Here is a 19168-nt window from a genome sequence, read left to right on the forward strand (position 1 = left end):
ATGGGTATTATGAATGCATGCATGATGATTTTGTATGTAAATGGATGTTATAAGATGTTTCCGCATTTAATGATGAATGTTTAATGATGTTATGGTAAAAATCTTGCTTAGGCCTAACAAATTATGCTCGTTTGGGTCCATGCGTCGGTCATAATCCTTCTAGGAAATAGGATGTGACATCACCATTCCCTACCTGCCAAATTGACTTATAGTTTTTATTTAGTGCCAAAAATAAGATTCATCACTAATCACGTGATTGGAACAAGCACTATCAATAAGCCATGTTTCTTTTTTGCAAAGTTTTTTGGATTCCTTGCCATGAAAAGAAAATTTTCTACTTCATCTTTTTGCTTTGCTATAACAGCATTTTCTCTAGCTTTTGTGCCTTTGTTCTCACACACCTTTTCAACATGACCTTGTTGATTATAGTTATGACAGTTCACATTGGATCTGAACTAGCAAAAGTTTTCTATGTGGTTTCTTTGTTTACAGTAACTACAAGGAGGAAATTTCCCTTTCTCCTTACCTTGATTCTTGTCACCATTTTCTTTTCTTTGCCCTTCTTTTCACCATCAATTTTTTCGTAGTTGTCACTATTTCTTCAATCCTTGACTCAAGCCACTAGTGCCTCTTCTATATGGTTATCTTGCCTTAAAGCTCTTCTGTGTTCTTAAGCTTGTAAGGCATTATCTAGCTCAAGTAAGGATAGTGTCGATATGTTTTTGGAGTCCTCTAAAGAAAAAAATTTTTATTCAAATTTCTCTGGCAAGCTCATAAGGACTTTGTTAATGATTCTTTTCTTTAACAAGTTTTCACCAAGAAGACTCAACAAGTTCACAAACTGCAAGACCTGATTTGAAAAGTCTTTAATGGTTTCCCCATTTTTCATTTTCAAAGCCTCGAAACATCCCAAAAGATTCAATGCCCGAATCTGTCTGGTCCTATCAGTACCATGGAACTCTTCTTTTAGCTTGTCCTATGCCTCCTTAAGAGTTTCACAAGTCATGATCCTTGTGAAGATTGAATTTGTCACAGTAGAATGTATACACGATAGAGCTTTGAAGCATTTGGCCACTTCCTCACTATGTTCTTTAAGTTGAGCCATAGTGGGGTTGGCAAGGCCCATTACCAGTGGTTCTCTTCCAACTTCAACCACTTCCTAAAGGTCAAAGGCCTTCAAGTAAGTTTTCATCTTCACAGCCTATATGGGATAGTTTTCCCTATTAAAAACTGGTGGAGCGGTGGCATTGTAGGTTGAAGAAGCCATACTTTGTAGCTTTTATTTGCAAGTAAGAAAAAACAGAATGATAAAGGAATAAAAGGAAAAAGGTTTGATTTTTGGAAAGTAAAGCTCAAAGTGGTCCTCTAGCTTTGATACCATGAAAAGATTCATAAAAAGTATAAAAATGGTTTTGTAGGTAAAATCTTACTCAAGAAAGAAAGCTCATCTATTACCAGTAAAAAAGACTCAACAAAGAAAATGAAGTAGGCTCACTTATGTTAACTTGTGAAGGGGAACATATTAGTTTACAATATAAAAGAAATAGACAAAACATTAAAAATAAAGAAAAAGTAGCATAACAAAAGGTGCAGCACCATTAAGGTTGTTAGCTATCTTTTGCTACAATTGTGCAAAGGCTAACACATTGCCTAATTGAAAAACAAAACAATAGAAAAATTTAAAATAAACAAAAGGTCTTTTAAATGACTCTGTGAGCAGCAGATGAGGTCTTCTTCTTCATTCCAAATTTGATATCTTTACACCAAGTGGAGTATTGAAACAAAGACTAAACTTCAACACACTTTCTAAAAGTTTGGTATTTCATGATCAAAGCAAGTACATAGATACAAGGTATTAGTGCATTATAGAATGCATTGTCAAAAAGGAAGTGAAGTTCAAGTACATGAAGACTCAAGATTGTTGAGCTTTTAGGAGAAGTATATAATTTTCTATAAAGAAGAAGAGCATCAAGCTAAAAACAAAAGAATATGAGAGAAAAAAAAATTCTAAACAGAAAATTGAATCACTCTTTTCATTACACAAAAACTGTATTTATACATGCTTAAAATAAAAACTAACTCGATGTTAAGATCTAGCCTCGAGAATGGAAAAACAACTAACATAACTAGTAAAAACACTAAAATCAAAGCTTAAAACAGCGTGCTCAACAACGGCTATAACAAAAAAAGAAATGAAGCAGACAAGTAGCAAACTAAAACGACTGGCTAAAGAAATTGTTTAGAACCCAAGAAATCTAAATGACAAATAACCAAGTCGTATAGCCCTTAATCATTAAACCAGTAAACTAAACGACATTCTAATCAAGCATTTCACAATTCTTGGATTTGGAAAAAGTGAAACAATGACGTTTTCGCCTCCTCAATTGACTTCTTTAAATTTCTATTGTTTCCCTCTCAACTTCAACTCTTCTTCTTCTTCTTGTTTCAGATCAAACTTTTAACACACCTTCTTGATCTAAAACCTAGTACACACCTAACCTTACTTGAAACAACTCAAACCTCTCTTTGTTGAGACCTTTAGTGAATATTGATCATTAGTTTGATAGTATTTACGCTCAATCTCTTGCTTTTTTACAACATCCCTTAAAGAACGAAATTGCTTCCTACTCAACTTCAACTCATTTTCTTCTACTTGTTCTAGATCAAACTTTCAACACACTTCTTTGATCTAAAACCTGGTACACACCTAACCTTGCTTGAAGCAACTCAAACCTTTCTTTGTTGAGACCTTTAGTGAATACTGATCATTAGTTTTATAGTATCTAAGCTCAATCTCTTGCTCTTTGACAACATCCCTTATAGAATGAAATTTCACCCTATATATGTTTCATGTAGCCATAATGGATAGGGTTTTTGGCTATAACAATAGTTGATTGATTATCTACATGTATAATTGTACCTTAGCATTGACTAAAACCAAGATCTGATAGCACCTTTCTTAACCACTTGGCATGGTTAACAGCTATAGAAGTGGCAATATACTCAGCCTTAGCAAAGGACTGAGCCGTTATCTCATGTTTCTTTGAAGCCCAAGTAAACACAACATTTCCCAGGGAAAAACAGAAACCCTTAGTGCTTTTTAAATCCTCCACACACCCTGCTCAATCATTATCAATAAAGCCTTGAAGCTTACCATTGTTGTTCTTCAAATACACCATTTTAAAGTCTACTATGCCTTTCACATGCCTTAAAATCCTCTTTGCAACTATGTAATGCACCAAGGAAAGAGCTTGCATAAACCTTGACAAAAGACAATTAGCATACATCATATCTGGTCTTGTTGCTGATAAGTACAACAAATAAACAATAATGTTTCTCTAAATTGAACCATCTGCTTTGGCTACATTGACATTCTTACTAAATTTGCTCCCCTTAGTAGGTGGTATGTATACAGCTTTGCAATTACTCATGCTGAACCTTTTTAGTAAATCTCTAGCATATTTTGACTGATGCAAGCAAATTTGTCCAGATCTTTGCTGAACTTCCATTCCTTGGAAGTATGTCATTAAGCTTAAGTCTATCATTTCATACACTAACATCATCTGTGCTTTGAATCCCTGTAAGTATTCAGTATCTATTATAATAACTAATAAATCACCCACCTCTAAAGTAATCACCAATTCTCTCATAACAGGCTTTAAGCGCCTATTTGAGACCAGATAAGGCTTACACCAACTTGCACACTTTATTTTCTGAACCTTTTACCTCATACCCTTTAGGCTAAGCAATATAGATATCATCCTTTGAGATTCTATTTAGAAAATTTAACTTGACATTTAAATGGAATATCTTCTGAAAGAGCTTTCAAAAGCCTAATTGTGTCTTGTGTAGCAACTAGTGCAAAAGTCTCAAAAAAATCAATGCCATAAGTTTATGCATACCCTTTAATAACCAAACTTGCCTTGTATTTATTGATTGAGCCATCAAGATTCAGCTTTGTTCTATAAACCCACTTGACCCCAATCATATTTTGATTGTTTCGCTTGTCCACTAACACCCAAGTTCCATTTTTTATAACCATATTCACCTCTGTATCCATTGTAACCCTCCAATTTGCATCAATTTAAGCTTTTACAAAACTAGTAAGATCTGTTATTGCCAAATTACATCTACTGTAGATGTCTTCCAATGATCTAATGCCTTTAACAACCAAGTTTTCATCCTCCAAGTTATCTAACTCAGAATTTCCACCTTGCACCTACTTATTAGTACTATAAAATGCATCTATAAAATCTTACACAGTTTCACTATTCCAATTCCAACTTTGCCCTTCATTAAACCTCACACCCTTACTAATAAAAATCTTTTCTGACTTTACATCATAGAACTTGTAACCTTTAGAAAGGTCACTATAGCCAATAAAAATAGCTAATACAAACTTAAGATCAAGCTTTGACCTCTTCTCTTTTGGAATCCTTACATAACACACACAACCAAAAGTTTTCATACGTGAACACTAGGTTTATGTTTATACCACATTTCGTAAGCTGTTTTGTTTGACAAAACTCTAGTGTAAGCCATATTTAAAATATAATTAGCTGTATTAACAGCCTCTACCCAAAATACCTTAGGCATACCTTTTTGAAACATCAAACATCTTGCCATTTCCACTAAGATTTTATTCTTTCTCTCTAACACCCCATTTTGATGAGTTGTATACTACTGTAAGTTTATGCTTCACCCCTAGCTTAGCCAACAACTTCTCAAACTCAATGGCTATATATTTTGAGCCATTATCAACTCTTAAAGTCTTAATTTTCCTTTCAAAAAAGTTTTTAGCTTGTATTTTAAACTTACTCGATGCTTTTAATTTTTGTTTCAAAAAATATACCTAACTAAATTTAGTCAGATCATGAATAAACACAATATAGTACTTATTGTGACTTAGTAAAGGTGTCCTCATAGGTCCACACATGTTAATATGTACAAACTTAAGCTTATACTTTGCATACTAACTCCTTTGCTTTGGAAAAGGCTTTCTGCTTTCTTTTCCAAACTGACACACATGACATATTTTTTCAATTCTGCTGATATTAAGTAACCCCTCAACTAAATTATCAGTAGCCATCTTCATTAGTGATTTGTAATTGACATGACCTAGCCTCCTATGCCACAATTCGATAACATCATCTTCACTCACAAATTAAGGCTACATGTTCAACTTCAATTAAGTTCAAAGGGTAATAGTTATTTTGCATTTTCGTAGTTAATATCTCATCACCATAAGGATCAAATATAGTGCATAATTCATCCTTAAACAATAATGCATAATGTTTCTTAGTTAATTGATCTACACTAAGTAGATTCTGATCAGATTCAGGGACAAACTAAACATTAGAGATGTATTTTTTACCTAAGAAGGTTTCAACTGCCACAGTACCTCTCCCAAGTATTTACAAACATACATGATTTCCAATCTTAGTTTGAGCTATAAAACTTTTGTCAAGTTTCGAGAACAGGTCTTCATTATTCGTAAGATAATGAGAACACCCACTATCTAATAGCCACACATTTTTCTTACTTGGCTTAGCTCTCTCTTTAGCCATGAACAATAGTTCATCTGCTTCTTCAGTCTATTCTGCCACAACAACTTTCTCCTCACCATTGATTTTCTTGGCTTTGCAACTTTTTTTGTACATGACCAAGTTGATCACATGATCTACACTTCAAGTTAGGCCTGAGCTAACAATATATGGGAGCATGATTAGGTTTTCTTACAATTAAGGCAAAGAAGATATTTTTCCAACTTCTTCCCTTGCTTTCTTTATCTAGAGTTACTTCCCTTGCATCTGAACTTCTTTGAGCTTTCACCCTTGACCCTCAACCCGTTAGTTTTTTCAACCAAAGCATTTTCAACGGGTTCTTCTGTAAAACCCGACCCTATAAATACATGTCATGACATACATGCATTGAGTAGCATGTTATTACGCTAGAAAAGCACCTAAGAATAGACAAAACCCGATATTGTACCTAACGGTACACTTAAATTGATTTAACCTCGAACTAGTTCAAATAGGAATTGTAGGATGAAATTTAATATTTTATAGTCCAGGAATGACTAAAAATGATTATTCGGAGTTCGAGGGTTCATTTGGGGTAAAATTAGAAATTTTGATATTCAAGGGCAAAATCGTCATTTTGCCACCTAAGATAATAACTTGATCATGGAGTGAAATTTTTGACCAAGATTAACTATTTGGAGTATAATTTAATGATAGGAAGTAAAAAAGTTTAATTCTGGTGATTTTTGGAGTGTAGGGGCAAAATCGTAATGTTGCCACCCACGGACAAAATTTGAGATTTTGAGAGAATTTAGATCAAATTTGACAAATTGGAGAATGGTATGAGTATAAGGGATCAAAAATATGTCTATGGGAAATTTTTCAATTTTTGGGGCAAAAATGTAATTTTTGACTTTTACGGGGGCAAAAGTGTAAATTTCAAAAAAATTACTCCACCGAGACTTTGGATGAGTCTGAGAATTTTATCTAAGCTATGAATATATGAGACAAGTGTATGGTAAAAATTTGGAAACAAATGGATGAAATTTTTAAAATGGGCCAATGGGAAAGTGACATGTGGCATTTTTTAATGATATAATATTATTTTAATGAAAAGTCAGCCCATTTAAACCCAAATTTTAAGTGCTGGCCGGCCATAAGGAAGAACAAGAGAGGAAATAGAGAGGAAAGGAAGAAAAAAAAGAAAAACCAAAGAGAAACAAGAAAATTCAAAGGGAAATTCGCGGTTTTCGACCGTTTATGCGTCTAACGGTAAGATTTTTCGATTTTAGCTTGATTTCTACCTTTCCTATGCCTTTATTTCCATTTAGCATGCTTGAGGAGAGAGATCAAAAAGTGATATCAAGGGCTGGACGAAATTCTAGGGGAGAGAAATTGAAATTTTTAGGTTTTGATTTTTAGTTAAATTGATAGTTTTAGTTAGTTAAATGTGTTTAGAAATTAAATTGGGCAAGAAATCATTAAATTTTCACAATACCCACTCTTGGCTGGATGCTCAATGCTGTACAATGATGATGAATTGATTTTATTCTAAGGAAAATGAAGAGAAAATGATGAAAAACGATTAAACGTGATAGAAAAACAAAGTAGAAAATCAACCGACTTAATGTCCCATTTTTGGCCGAATTTTTCAAGGAAGGGAGTGAGCTGATTTTGTTGTTTTTAGAAGGTTATTGGCTGATATTTAATGGTTAGAAATGTTGGAGAGAGAATGGGATGATTTAGAGCTAAAATGGAGCGCGTTAGCAATTTATCGAGCAAAGTGCCAAAAATAGGTTAATACCGCGTTTAAGCCATTTTAGGCTATTGCATTTCATACCATGCATTAGTATAGGATTTAAGTTAATTATATAGTGATTTAGCATCAATGTGATGAATTGTGTAAATTTTTGTAATGTGTCTAGGAGGAGAGCCTTCCGGAAAAGGCAAAGAAGTCGTACCCGACGAGTAGTGATCGGGGCGCTTAGAAAGCTTTTAGTTTGTACAAACGGTGAGTAAACTTATTATTATTGTAAATTATCTAGAGTTTATTTTAAATGCCCTTTATGTATTTTATGAAATGAGAACGAGATTAAAACGGGATTTTTGATGTTTTAGGAATAAATGTGACAAATAAAAATATATTGTATTGATTATGAAATTGAGTAATTGGAGGCTACAAATTGACTTGAAAAATATATATTTTCTTAGGAATGGCTTATGAGAAATGAGTATATGTGGCTATATTTTGTGAGTGCATTTGAGAAATTTATGTAAGTTGATTTTACTATGCAGACTGGATAAATAAATAAAAGCCACGTTATACTGTCGAAATTTTATTAAAATTGGTTGGTTAGTCACTGCAGTGACGGGTTTTCGTGGACTGCCTATTAGAGGGGCACGGTAAACCCAGTTATATAGTTACTCCGGTTGTAGAGGCGAGGAGGGTAACTCCCGAGGTAGTATTAGAGCTCACTTCACGTCGAACCCCCACGTGAATGTGTAACTCGGCCAACGCCAAGGGACGGCTTGTTTTAAAAATAAAAATGTGTTTCACGTGTGAATATTTTAACACCCTTGGCGGACTCGGTTAGATGCCTCGGCCAAGGTATCCCCGAGAATTAGTTTTGGCTTGAGCCTTGTTTTAATAAAAGACATAAGCCTTAACAACTGTTTTGGTAAATTACAAATATTTTATGGTTTAAGAAATAAATTGGAAACATTATGAAATGGGTTGAAATTTGTTGTTTAAACTTGCCTCCATTTTACTCGCCTTTAGATATTTATGATAATGTCTGTTTACTCATTGGGATTGTAAAATCTCACCCAACTCCTTTCCACCCATTTCAGGTTCAGTATAGACTGTAGATAGCTGATTTCATCGAGGACTACCATTGGATCTGCATTTTCCAAACCGTAGGTTCACAGTCTTCTTTACTTTTGTTTATTCGGGGGCCCTCTTGTTATTGTAAATTAAATTAAATATTTTGGCTTACTGTATTTCAGTATGTATAAATTTATTTAGCTTTTACGCTATAAAAATTATTCAGTATAACTCTATAAATATTGTTTTATAAGAAAATAGAATATTTTCCTTAATATTTCTTTTATTTTCTTATTATATTCAAAGAACCGTAATTTCGTTTTAAATGAAGATTTTAGACTTTTAAACTCATTTTGAATATGAATTATGCGTTTTGTACTTGTATATTACGTTTTAGCTAGTTTCAAAATTTTTGAGAAAAAAATGACCAAAATACCCTTGTGTGGCGAAAATTTTATTTTGATTGTTTTTGATCTAAAATAGTGTATATTCTCTAAAAACTCGATATTTAACAACGATTGCTCACAGGAAAGGAAAGAAACTGATATGTAAACCTTGCGGGGTTCCGGTTGGCATTCCGGATAATGAGTGTCAATCAAGGACGTTGCGACAATTGTCATGGGCCTTAGGGAGGTTCCGGGTCGTGACATCTTCACACTTGAGAGCTCTCCTTTATTCTTAAGCAAGTAAAGCACTAGCTAATTCATTTACAGCGATCTAAGTATGATTTTTAGAGTCTTCCAAAGATGATATTTTTGCTTCAAATCTCTCTAAAATACTCACTAAGATCTTGTTCACCATTCTTTTGTTACTAACTTCTTTTCCCAACTGCTTGAGCTAATTCACTAGATTTAACAATTTATCTATATACTCCTAAATACATTTTTCTCCCTTCATCCTCATGAGCTCAAATTGTCTAGAAATATTCAGCACTCACATTGCTCTGGTTTGTCACTCCATTGATATTCTTCCTTCAGACTATCCCAAACTTGTTTAGGATCTTCATAGTTCATAATCTTGGCAAAGATTATCTCTAAAACAACTGACTGCAAACAGATGAGAACCTTATTACGTTTTGCAACCTCCTCGCTATGTTGCTTCATTTGAGTCAATGTGGGATTAGCATGCCTCTACACTAGAACCTCACTAGTTTCAGCCACCTCCCAAAGATCGAATGCCTTTAAGTACGATCACATCTTGACTACCCAAAAAGGATAGTTGACACTAAGAAAATAAAAGGTGTTGCATCACTCAAGCCCACAGTAGCCATTCTGATTTGAAAAATATTAAAAAATCATAGTTAAATTACAAGCTCCTTGAGAAAACTTGATCTGATACCATGTTGTGTTTTTTAGAGAAATATATAATTTTCTGAGAAGAAGAAAAGTATCAAGTCAAAAACAAAGGAATATAATAGAAGAAGAAAGAACAATTCTAAGTTGTAAATTAAATCACACTTTTCATTAAACAAAAATTGTATTGATATGTGCTTAAAATAAAAACTGACTCAATGCTAAGATGTAGCCTCAAGAATCGAAAAACAACTAACAAAGCTAGCAAAAACACTAAAATCAAAGCTTCAAACAGTGTGCTCATCAACAGCTATAACAAAAAGAGAAATGAACTAGACAAGTAGTAAACTAAAACAACTAGCTAAAGAAGTTGTTTAGAACCCAAGAAATCTAAACGACAGATAACCAAGTCGTATAGCACTTAGTCATTGAACTAGTAAACTAGACAGCATCCCAATAAAGTGTTTCACAATTCTTGGATTTGGTAAAGGTGGAACGATGATGTTTTTCCTACTCAATTGTCTTCTTCAAATTTCTATTGCTTCCCTCTCAACTTCAACTCTTCTTCCTCTACTTGTTCTAGATCAAACTTTCAACAAAGATCAAGTTGCAAATAATTTTACTTAACCTCTCAAGTTTGAAGATTTTGGTAGATTGAGAGCAAGACTTAGGATTGAAGAAAATTTCAAATTAAAGGAGAGTGTTGAAATTAGTAATTTGAATTTTCCTATATGTTTAAGTTCATTTGTCTTTTGGTTTGCTAAGTTCATTATGTGTTGGCACTTTGCATATAGTTGTTCATGTATTTTGAATTAATGTAGTTCATGTATGTATTATTAAATTGTAGCTCTTGTAACTAGATGTTAAAAGTCAGTTATTGTAACTATAAATACGTCCTTGTACTTGACAACTGAAATGCAAGTGAAATAAGTTTCAAAAGATATTCTTCTTCCTCCGAGAAAATCAAAGCATACTTATGAAGTTAATCTAAGGAATTATAGACTGCTGAGTAGTAGACAATTTATTACATCTTCATTTTTAGATAGAGTTTGACAACTATCTTTAAGAAGATTAATCAAGAAGTACAACACTTTTATTATCTAGGGTTTACAGCTTTGGCGGAATCTGTCTTCTTTCCATGTTGCTCCTCAAATGATTAGCCAGGTCTAAAGGCTCTTAATATGTTCAATAAAGTTGTTGAAGTTCTTGAAAGAAGACCCACCTTCATTGAAACTTTTTCTAGCAAGTTCCTTTATGTGCAGCGCATTTGCCTTTATAGCATCAGAAGAGAGCAATGTCTTTATCTTTGTACTTATTTCATGTCTTGTTACGATTCCACTTGCACCTTTGGCTAACCCTAAACCAATCTTCCAAACATCGCAAATGTAGTTCTTATTACAGAACTGATCTGCAAAGTAAGGCCAACAGAGAAAGGGTATCCCCATGCTTAGACCCTCCATGGTGGAATTCCATCCACAGTGGCTCATGAAACAAGCAACCGAAGGGTGAGCTAACACCTTTTCCTGAGGCGCCCATTCAACAAATTTTGCACGTTTGGCTACTCTGTTTATGAATCCATCTGGGAATTTGGCAAGTGATCCATCCATGAAGTCAGACCGAACAACCCATAAAAATGGATGGCCAGTGAGTTCAAGACCAAGTGCCAGTTCTTCTAATTGTTCCATGTTTGCCATTGTTGTGCTACCAAATGCGACATAAATGACAGAACTTGAAGTTTGTTTATCAAGCCATTCTATGCATGTTGAGTCTTCAGGCCAAAAGTTTCCAGCAAAAGTACCCAAATAGTTACTTGCAAGCAATGGGCCAACGGGCAATATATTGGGAATCAATTTCAGGGCTGCTGAATCCAGTTCGTAAACCGAGTTGAAAAGTATCCAGTCATAAAATTTGGCATACTCAGGGACAATAGAATAAAATTCAAGTAAAACCTTTTGCATCACTGGATCAGAGCTACCCCATCCAATCTCAGAGCGGCTCCAGGCAGGGACATCTTTTGACACCGAGATTGGTTCATCTTTCATGACGGTTCCTATAGAGAAGATCAAGATTTCCAATTGGATAAAGCATCCCAGACACTTTTAATTATTTCCTTGATCATCAAATCGAAGTCATAAAAATTGGTATGAATATTAGTTCACAACTTTACCTGCAGTTGATCTTTCTTCAGTTTGTGCCTTTGCTATTCTCAAATTATAAATGTTGAATTGTGTAAATTACAATAAGAAAATATAAAAATTCAGCCTAATGAAAGTTAAACTTAGTCTACTTCTTTATGTAGATTTTTCCACATTCTTACCATCATGATCTATAATTTCAGCCTCAAGAAGTTGTGGAACGTGTAATGCCAGGGCCAAGCATGGTCCTCCGGCAGGCCAAACTGCAACAGCTTCGATTCCCACCTTCTTGGCCACCTCCAGTGCCCACCCAACCGATGTATCAGCTATAACACAAGAGATCTTCTCGTTGATATTTGACTGGTTAATTTTCAGTATGAAGTCCTCAAGATAACCTGGCATAGTCCTGCGTACACTTTCTATCAACTTAGCATAATCAGTTCGATCATCCTCCAATTCCAATCCATCAGGAAGTGAGGCGAGGCTTATCAGGCTCCGCCCCTCAGCTTTTTCAGGTACTGAAACCATAATTTTCTCATGTATGAACTCTGTATTAACAAAAGTGACTTTAACTCCATGAGCAGCAATTTGGAGGGACAACTTCATAAGAGGTGCTACATGTCCTTGTGCTGGGAATGGTATAACAAGCGCATGCGGATGCCTGTCCATGGTATATACTCACTACTTCTATAGCTCTTTTTGCTTTAATTCTTGGCCTATATTTATAATAGTCCTTATGCATGTTTCGCCTAGCTTTTGATAACTAGGGGTAAGCAAACGAGTGGATTGAGTGTTTTGGTCCACCATACTTAAAAACCAAATGAACCAATCATTTTTAAAAAACCGACCAAATATAAAGGAAGACCAAACTGACCAAACATAGAATTAGTTTGGTTGGTCCTTTTTTGAACTAATAGACCAAATTTTTTATCACCTTTTTTTACAAATTACAATATTAAAACTTGTAAACTTCATACATAATTATATATATATATGAAATTAATTATATAACTTATTTATTATAATACTTTCTATCAAAGTTTGTATAAATAATAAATAATTATAAACAATATGCTATAAAATTTAAAGTGATAACTAATAAACTTATTAAGCGTAATCATATAAATAAAGTTTATTATAAGTTATAGTAAAGCTTATGTATAAATTAAATATATGCATTATATATCACATTATTATATATATAATTAAAGATACAAATTATATATTAAAATGTTTCATATAATCATATAAATAAAGTCTATTATAAGTTATAGTAATGTTTATGTATAAATTAAATATATGTATATATAATATATGACTTTATTATTTATATATATATATAATTAATGACATAACTTATATGCTATAATGTTTTATATCAAAGTTTGTATAAATAATAACTAATTATAAACAATATGTTATAAAATCTAAGGTGATAACTAATAAAGTTATTAAACATAATCATATAAATAAAGTTTATTAGAAATTATAGTAATACTTATGTATAAATTACATATATGTATAATATATATATATATATATACAATTATATATATATATATTCATAACATTTTATATTACGAAACACTACTAAGGTATAATAATTATAACATATTAATATGTAGAATATTTACTATCATATATTATAATATTAACATATAACTTATATCATTTAAAATATATAACTTGTAATTTCATATTAATACAGATTTATAAATAAATAAATATATATAACTAATATTAAATTACTATGATTATAATTTGTATACGTACATACAATACCCTAATATATTTTAAATATATTATTAATTAAGTTTACTATCAATTCTTCTTAATATATAAAAAATATTATATATATTACTATATATATAAATATATAAAAAATTAGTTTGGTATTTTAGGTGGATTGGTCCAAAAATTTTAAAACCGAGAATCGACCAAAAAACCAATTAAACCAAATATTTTGGACCAATTGATCCAATGGACTAATTAGATCAAACCATTTTACCCAAATTGTATTTGGTTTAGGTGAGTAATTGGTCTAAATTGGTTTTGCTCACCCCTACTGATAGCTACTGTTTAATTTCCAATTGCTTAATAAACTAATAAAATCACTCTCTTGTGAGATCATCTTCTATGCACTTTTGTCTGCACAAAAGGCTATGTTGTCACTGCTCTACCATCTTGCTTTGTAAGTTAAGTTCTTGTTTTGGATTCTAATTGCTTTTTCCTTAACCTATATGTTTGTTTTTGAAAATAACAAAGCAACCTGTACTTGTAACTAAATTTTCTGATTTTTAGTTTGGACGCATGTGGTAGCAAGATGATAGCTGGAATCCGGATACATACATGCGATTGCCTGTCCATGGTATATACTCACTACTTTTATAGCTCTTTTTGCTTTAATTCTTGGCCTATATTTGTAATAGTCCTTATGCATGTTTCACCTAGCTTCTGATAGTTAGGGATAAGCAAACGAGTAGATTGGTTGGTTTGGTCCACCATACGTAAGAACCAAATGGATCAATCATTTTTAAAAAACCGATCAAATATAAAAGAAGACCAAACTGATCAAATATAAAATTGGTTTAGTTGGTCCTGTTTTGAACCAATGAACCAAAATTTTATCACTTTTTTTTTACAAATTATAATATTAAAACTTATAAACTTTATCCATAATTATATATATATGAAATTAATTATATAATTTATATGTTATAATGTTTTATATCAAAGTTTGTATAAATAATAACTAATTATAAATAATATGTTATAAAATCTAAGGTGATAACTAATACACTTATTAAGCACAATCATATAAATAAAGTTTATTATAAGTTATAGTAGTGCTTATGTATAAATTAAATATATGTATTATATATTACATTATTATATATATATATATATAATTAATGATAAAAATTATATGTTAAAATGTTTCATATAATCATATAAATAAAGTCTATTATAAATTATAGTAATACTTTTGTATAAATTAAATATATGTATATATGATATATGACTTTATTATATATATATATAATTAATGACATAACTTATATGCTATAATGTTTTATATCAAAGTTTGCATAAATAATAACTAATTATAAATAATATGTTATAAAATCTAAGGTGATAACTAAAAAAGTTATTAAATATAATCATATAAATAAAGTTTATTATAAATTATAATAATACTTATGTATAAATTAATATATGTATATAAAATATATGTTTACAATTATATATATATTCATAACATTTTATATTACGAAACATTACTAAGGTATAATAATTATAACATATTGATATATAGAATATTTATTATCATATATTATAGTATTAACATATAACTTATATCATTTAAAATATATAACTTGTAATTTCATATTAATATAGATTTATCAATAAATAAATAAATAAAATAATATTAAATTACTATGATTATGATTTATATACGTACATACAATACCCTAATATATTTTAAATATATTATTCATTAAGTTTATTATCAATTATTCTTAATATATAAAAAAAATTATATATATTACTATATATATAAAAAATTAGTTTGGTTTTTTAGGTGAATTGGCCCAAAAATTTTAAAACCAAGAACTGATCAAAAAACTAATTAGACCAAATATTTTGAACCAATTGATCCAATTAAATTGAACCATTTTATCCAAATCGTATTTGATTTAGGTGAGTAATTGATTTAAATTGATTTTATTCACCCCGACTGATATCTACTATTTGATTTCCAATTGTTTAATAAACTAATAAAATCACTCTCTTGTGAGATCATCTTCTATGCACTTTTGTCTGCACAAGAGGCTATGTTGTCACTGCTCTACCATCTTGCTTTGTAAGTTAAGTTCTTGTTTTGGATTCTAAATGCTTTTTCCTTAACCTATATGTTGTTTTTGAAAAGAACAAAGCAACCTGTACTTGTAACTAAATTTTATGATTTTTAGTTTGGACGTCTGTGGCAGCAAGATGATAGCTGGAATCCGGATACAAACGTCCTCGATATTCCCTATGGGTACACGGCACTCCGTATTTTTTTTTTTTTTTATTTGAAGGGCAATGTTTTATTGATACAGCAAAGCCACTTGGGCTTGAGAGTACAAAAAGAGCCCTCAGGAGTGAGGACTAGCAGTGCATCAGAAGGACCTGATGTGCCAACAAAGCAGAAAAAAGAAATAAAGCCAACGCAATAAACCCACAAACAACCTATCACACGGTCTAAAGAGTAGTCCTCCGTATCTTTGTTCATTGTTTAAAGTTTGTTTCAAGCAGTGTCATTTGAGCTTCATATAGCCGCCGGATCCAAAGACGGCATTTCATATAGAGGATGAAAGAGATCTAAATTAATCTACTTGGCCTCCTATTAAGTACTTCCATCGTCTGCTGCTCGATTCAGACGTATCAATTCGGTATGACTCACTTCCTGTGAAGCTGACGACCTCTCATAAACCATTCCTGAAGTTATATGTTAAGAGAAATATTCAAGCTTTTACGCCGCATTTCTCCATTTTCCATTTTCTGGGTTGATTTCCCTCTAGGATTTATGAGCAAGCATTTTCTTAATTACTCCTAGGAGGGTGTGGAGGGAGGCTACATTACTCTCTGTATAAGTGCCTATATTTGGAAAATGTTGGTTGTCCATTACATTAACCCAATCAAGGGGTTGGTGGCGGAGAAGGGAATTTCTGGTCAGAATCAATAAAGAGATATAAATTAAAGTTGTTGCTGTTTGAAACTGCCAATGATCAAAAGCAATGTCAAATTGAATATGCTTTCATTGCCAAAGAAGTGAATGGAAGGTAATATCAGTTTCAAATAAGAGAATAACTGGGGGAAATATGATCAAGTTTAATGCAGACTTAAAAAAAACAAAACAGACTGTAAATTGTAATGGATCAAAAAAACCAAACTACAAGTCTTGTATCGTTACAGCATTTTTAGAGTAATTTTATTGCAAATAGTTTGAAATTATTAATTAAAAATACTTCACAGTTCATTTTTTCCTTCTCCATTACACTTACAACTGATTCCCCAAGAGAATTTCTAGCAAGATTGGATAAGTATAACCCAAAATCCAGTCCCTCAAGAAGGGCTAAACCCAAAACTACGTGTGGTCTATCTTAACTTTTATTATTATTCCTTTTTTTAGCTGACCATGGGAGTCCATTGTAGCTTTTCAACAAGAGCTGTACAAAGGGAATAAGTTGGGGGCCAAGATAGAGGAATAAAAAATAAAAATTTTAAAAATTTAATGTGTTGAACTTAATCAATAATTAAAATATTGATAATAGAAAATAATTTTATATAACATGTTAATTAAGAAAAAAAAATTTACAATAATTCTTTAGTAAAGTTGAAGTATACATTTCTTAGATTCAAATTCATTAGTTATTAATTATATATTGAAAAGCATACATTTCTTTAGGATTGAGTCTTGGATGTTTTAATTCACTCTACTCTTGTTCATGAGTTGAAGTATTGAGATTTGATGACTTAAGTATATGAGAATCATTTGAGCAATTTACATTCTTTCTTTTAAAGAATTTGTTAATTATTTTCAACTTACTCATACTTTAATCAAATTTGAAAAAAAAATTAATACAGTTAACTTTCAATATTCTTATTTTATTTCTATTTAACTTTATAATACTAAATATAAAACTATAATGCGTAATATAAATAGTTAAATACTATATACAGGATTAATAATTTTCTCTTATATGATCAAAATTGTTTAAACGTTATATGTTCAAGATAATTTCCTTTCAATTAAATATAAAACGTAAAGCATATAAAAAAGATATATTCAATATAATTTCTTTTTACATAATCAGGATTAATAAAAATAACGATACATTGATGAAATTTTAAATAACAATACAACACTACAACTTAAATTTAAGAATTATGTAGTAGAAAAAAGAATAACATGGCAAGTAGAAGATAAAACACACATATGACATAATGAAAAGAAAAGAATATAGTTGATGATTTGTAAAAATTTTGAGAAGAAAATTTATAGAAATTTAAAACATATGAGCAAATAGAATGGAAATGAAAAAAACATAAACAAATATAAATAAAAATAATAATATAAATTGAAAGAAGAAAATAAAAAAAAAATTAAAATTGAGTGAAGCATGTGAGATCATTTTGTTATTCTTTATTTGTATTAATTATTAAATAAAATTATTTTAAGGGATTGTTCAAGGAATATATAAAAAATTTTAAAAATTTTATATAATATAGAAAAAATTTTACAAATTTTGGGAGGCCATGGCCCCTCATAAGTAAATAAGGCTCCACCCCCAAGGGCATTATGCTAATTGTCAGCCATCTTTTTTTCCATTGATCCAATATTCTCAGTCAGTAACGGGATTTCTTGTATATGAAGGCTAGATACAGGGAAATGGATGTCCACATTATAGAAGAAGCATTAATCTTAATAAAAACAAAGGGACCGGTAAAAGACATAGATGCTCACATTATGGAACAAGATAAAATTACAAGTTTTGGATATGAAAAAGACAAATTAAGTATAGTACATGAAAGATGATTTCACTAGAATCTAGAGCTGAAGCACTTGAAAAATAAATCCTTGGCTTTGGCAATAATTAAATAGTCAGGCCAAGTAAAGAAATAGTGGCACTCTTAGGGGCAGGCAGTGGCCTACACTAGATGTACCAATCCTAGCACAAGACCTTGCCCAGTCTCTAATAAAAACTGACAATAATTAAATCACGGATATTTTCTGTTTGGTATATTTTCGAGGAGATAATCTATGCATCTTTTTTCTAAAACCATTAATAAACAATAAAATCTACATGAACTAAGAATGTTTTGCTACATTAGATATTGAACTGGTATTCTATCGTTCTCTAAACTGTAATACCATAAAGTAAGCTTGATAAAGTACGTCTGAGACAAACTATATAACATGTTAAGAAATGCTTTTTGGAGCAAATGAGGAGAATATTCTCTCCCAAGGAAGGTAATAAAATGAAAAGCTGTATATATGAACTCCGGATTCGTTGCGCCACCCATATTGATGAAAATCATAGGCAGAGTTTGATCACTTAATGATCGGGAACGAATCAAAGGTGATGGTGGGTCTCAATTTTTAATTTTTGCTTCGCATCAAATTATTGACTCAATTCATAATATTATATGATTACTCTTTAGTCATCCTTTATGCAAAATCTTAGGTCCGCCACTGTTGATGATAGATTCTTCATTCAAAGTTCCAAACTTATAGCAAACATTGTAAAAGATAAGGCTCAAGTAGAAGTCCAGTGAACATACGTATAAGTGTTGGCTAATCTCTAGAGTAGGTTTCTTATCAAAACATATTATATTGGATTTGGTGGG

General features: G+C 31.3%; 1 protein-coding gene across 1 annotated transcript; it reads right to left on the reverse strand.

Annotated features, from left to right (window-relative positions):
• Nucleotides 1-10804: 10804 nt before the first annotated feature.
• On the reverse strand, nucleotides 10805-12442 carry LOC18604808 (UDP-glycosyltransferase 83A1-like). Its single transcript, XM_088804928.1, has 2 exons — nucleotides 11956-12442; nucleotides 10805-11688 (listed from the first exon to the last, which is right to left on the reverse strand). The coding sequence occupies exons 1-2, from the start codon at nucleotides 12440-12442 to the stop codon at nucleotides 10805-10807; spliced, it is 1371 nt and encodes a 456-aa protein (XP_088661054.1).
• Nucleotides 12443-19168: the final 6726 nt, after the last annotated feature.

Source organism: Theobroma cacao, chromosome 3 (genome assembly GCF_053813885.1).
Source record: "Theobroma cacao isolate CCN51 chromosome 3, ASM5381388v1, whole genome shotgun sequence".
Taxonomy (NCBI): Eukaryota; Viridiplantae; Streptophyta; class Magnoliopsida; order Malvales; family Malvaceae; genus Theobroma; species Theobroma cacao.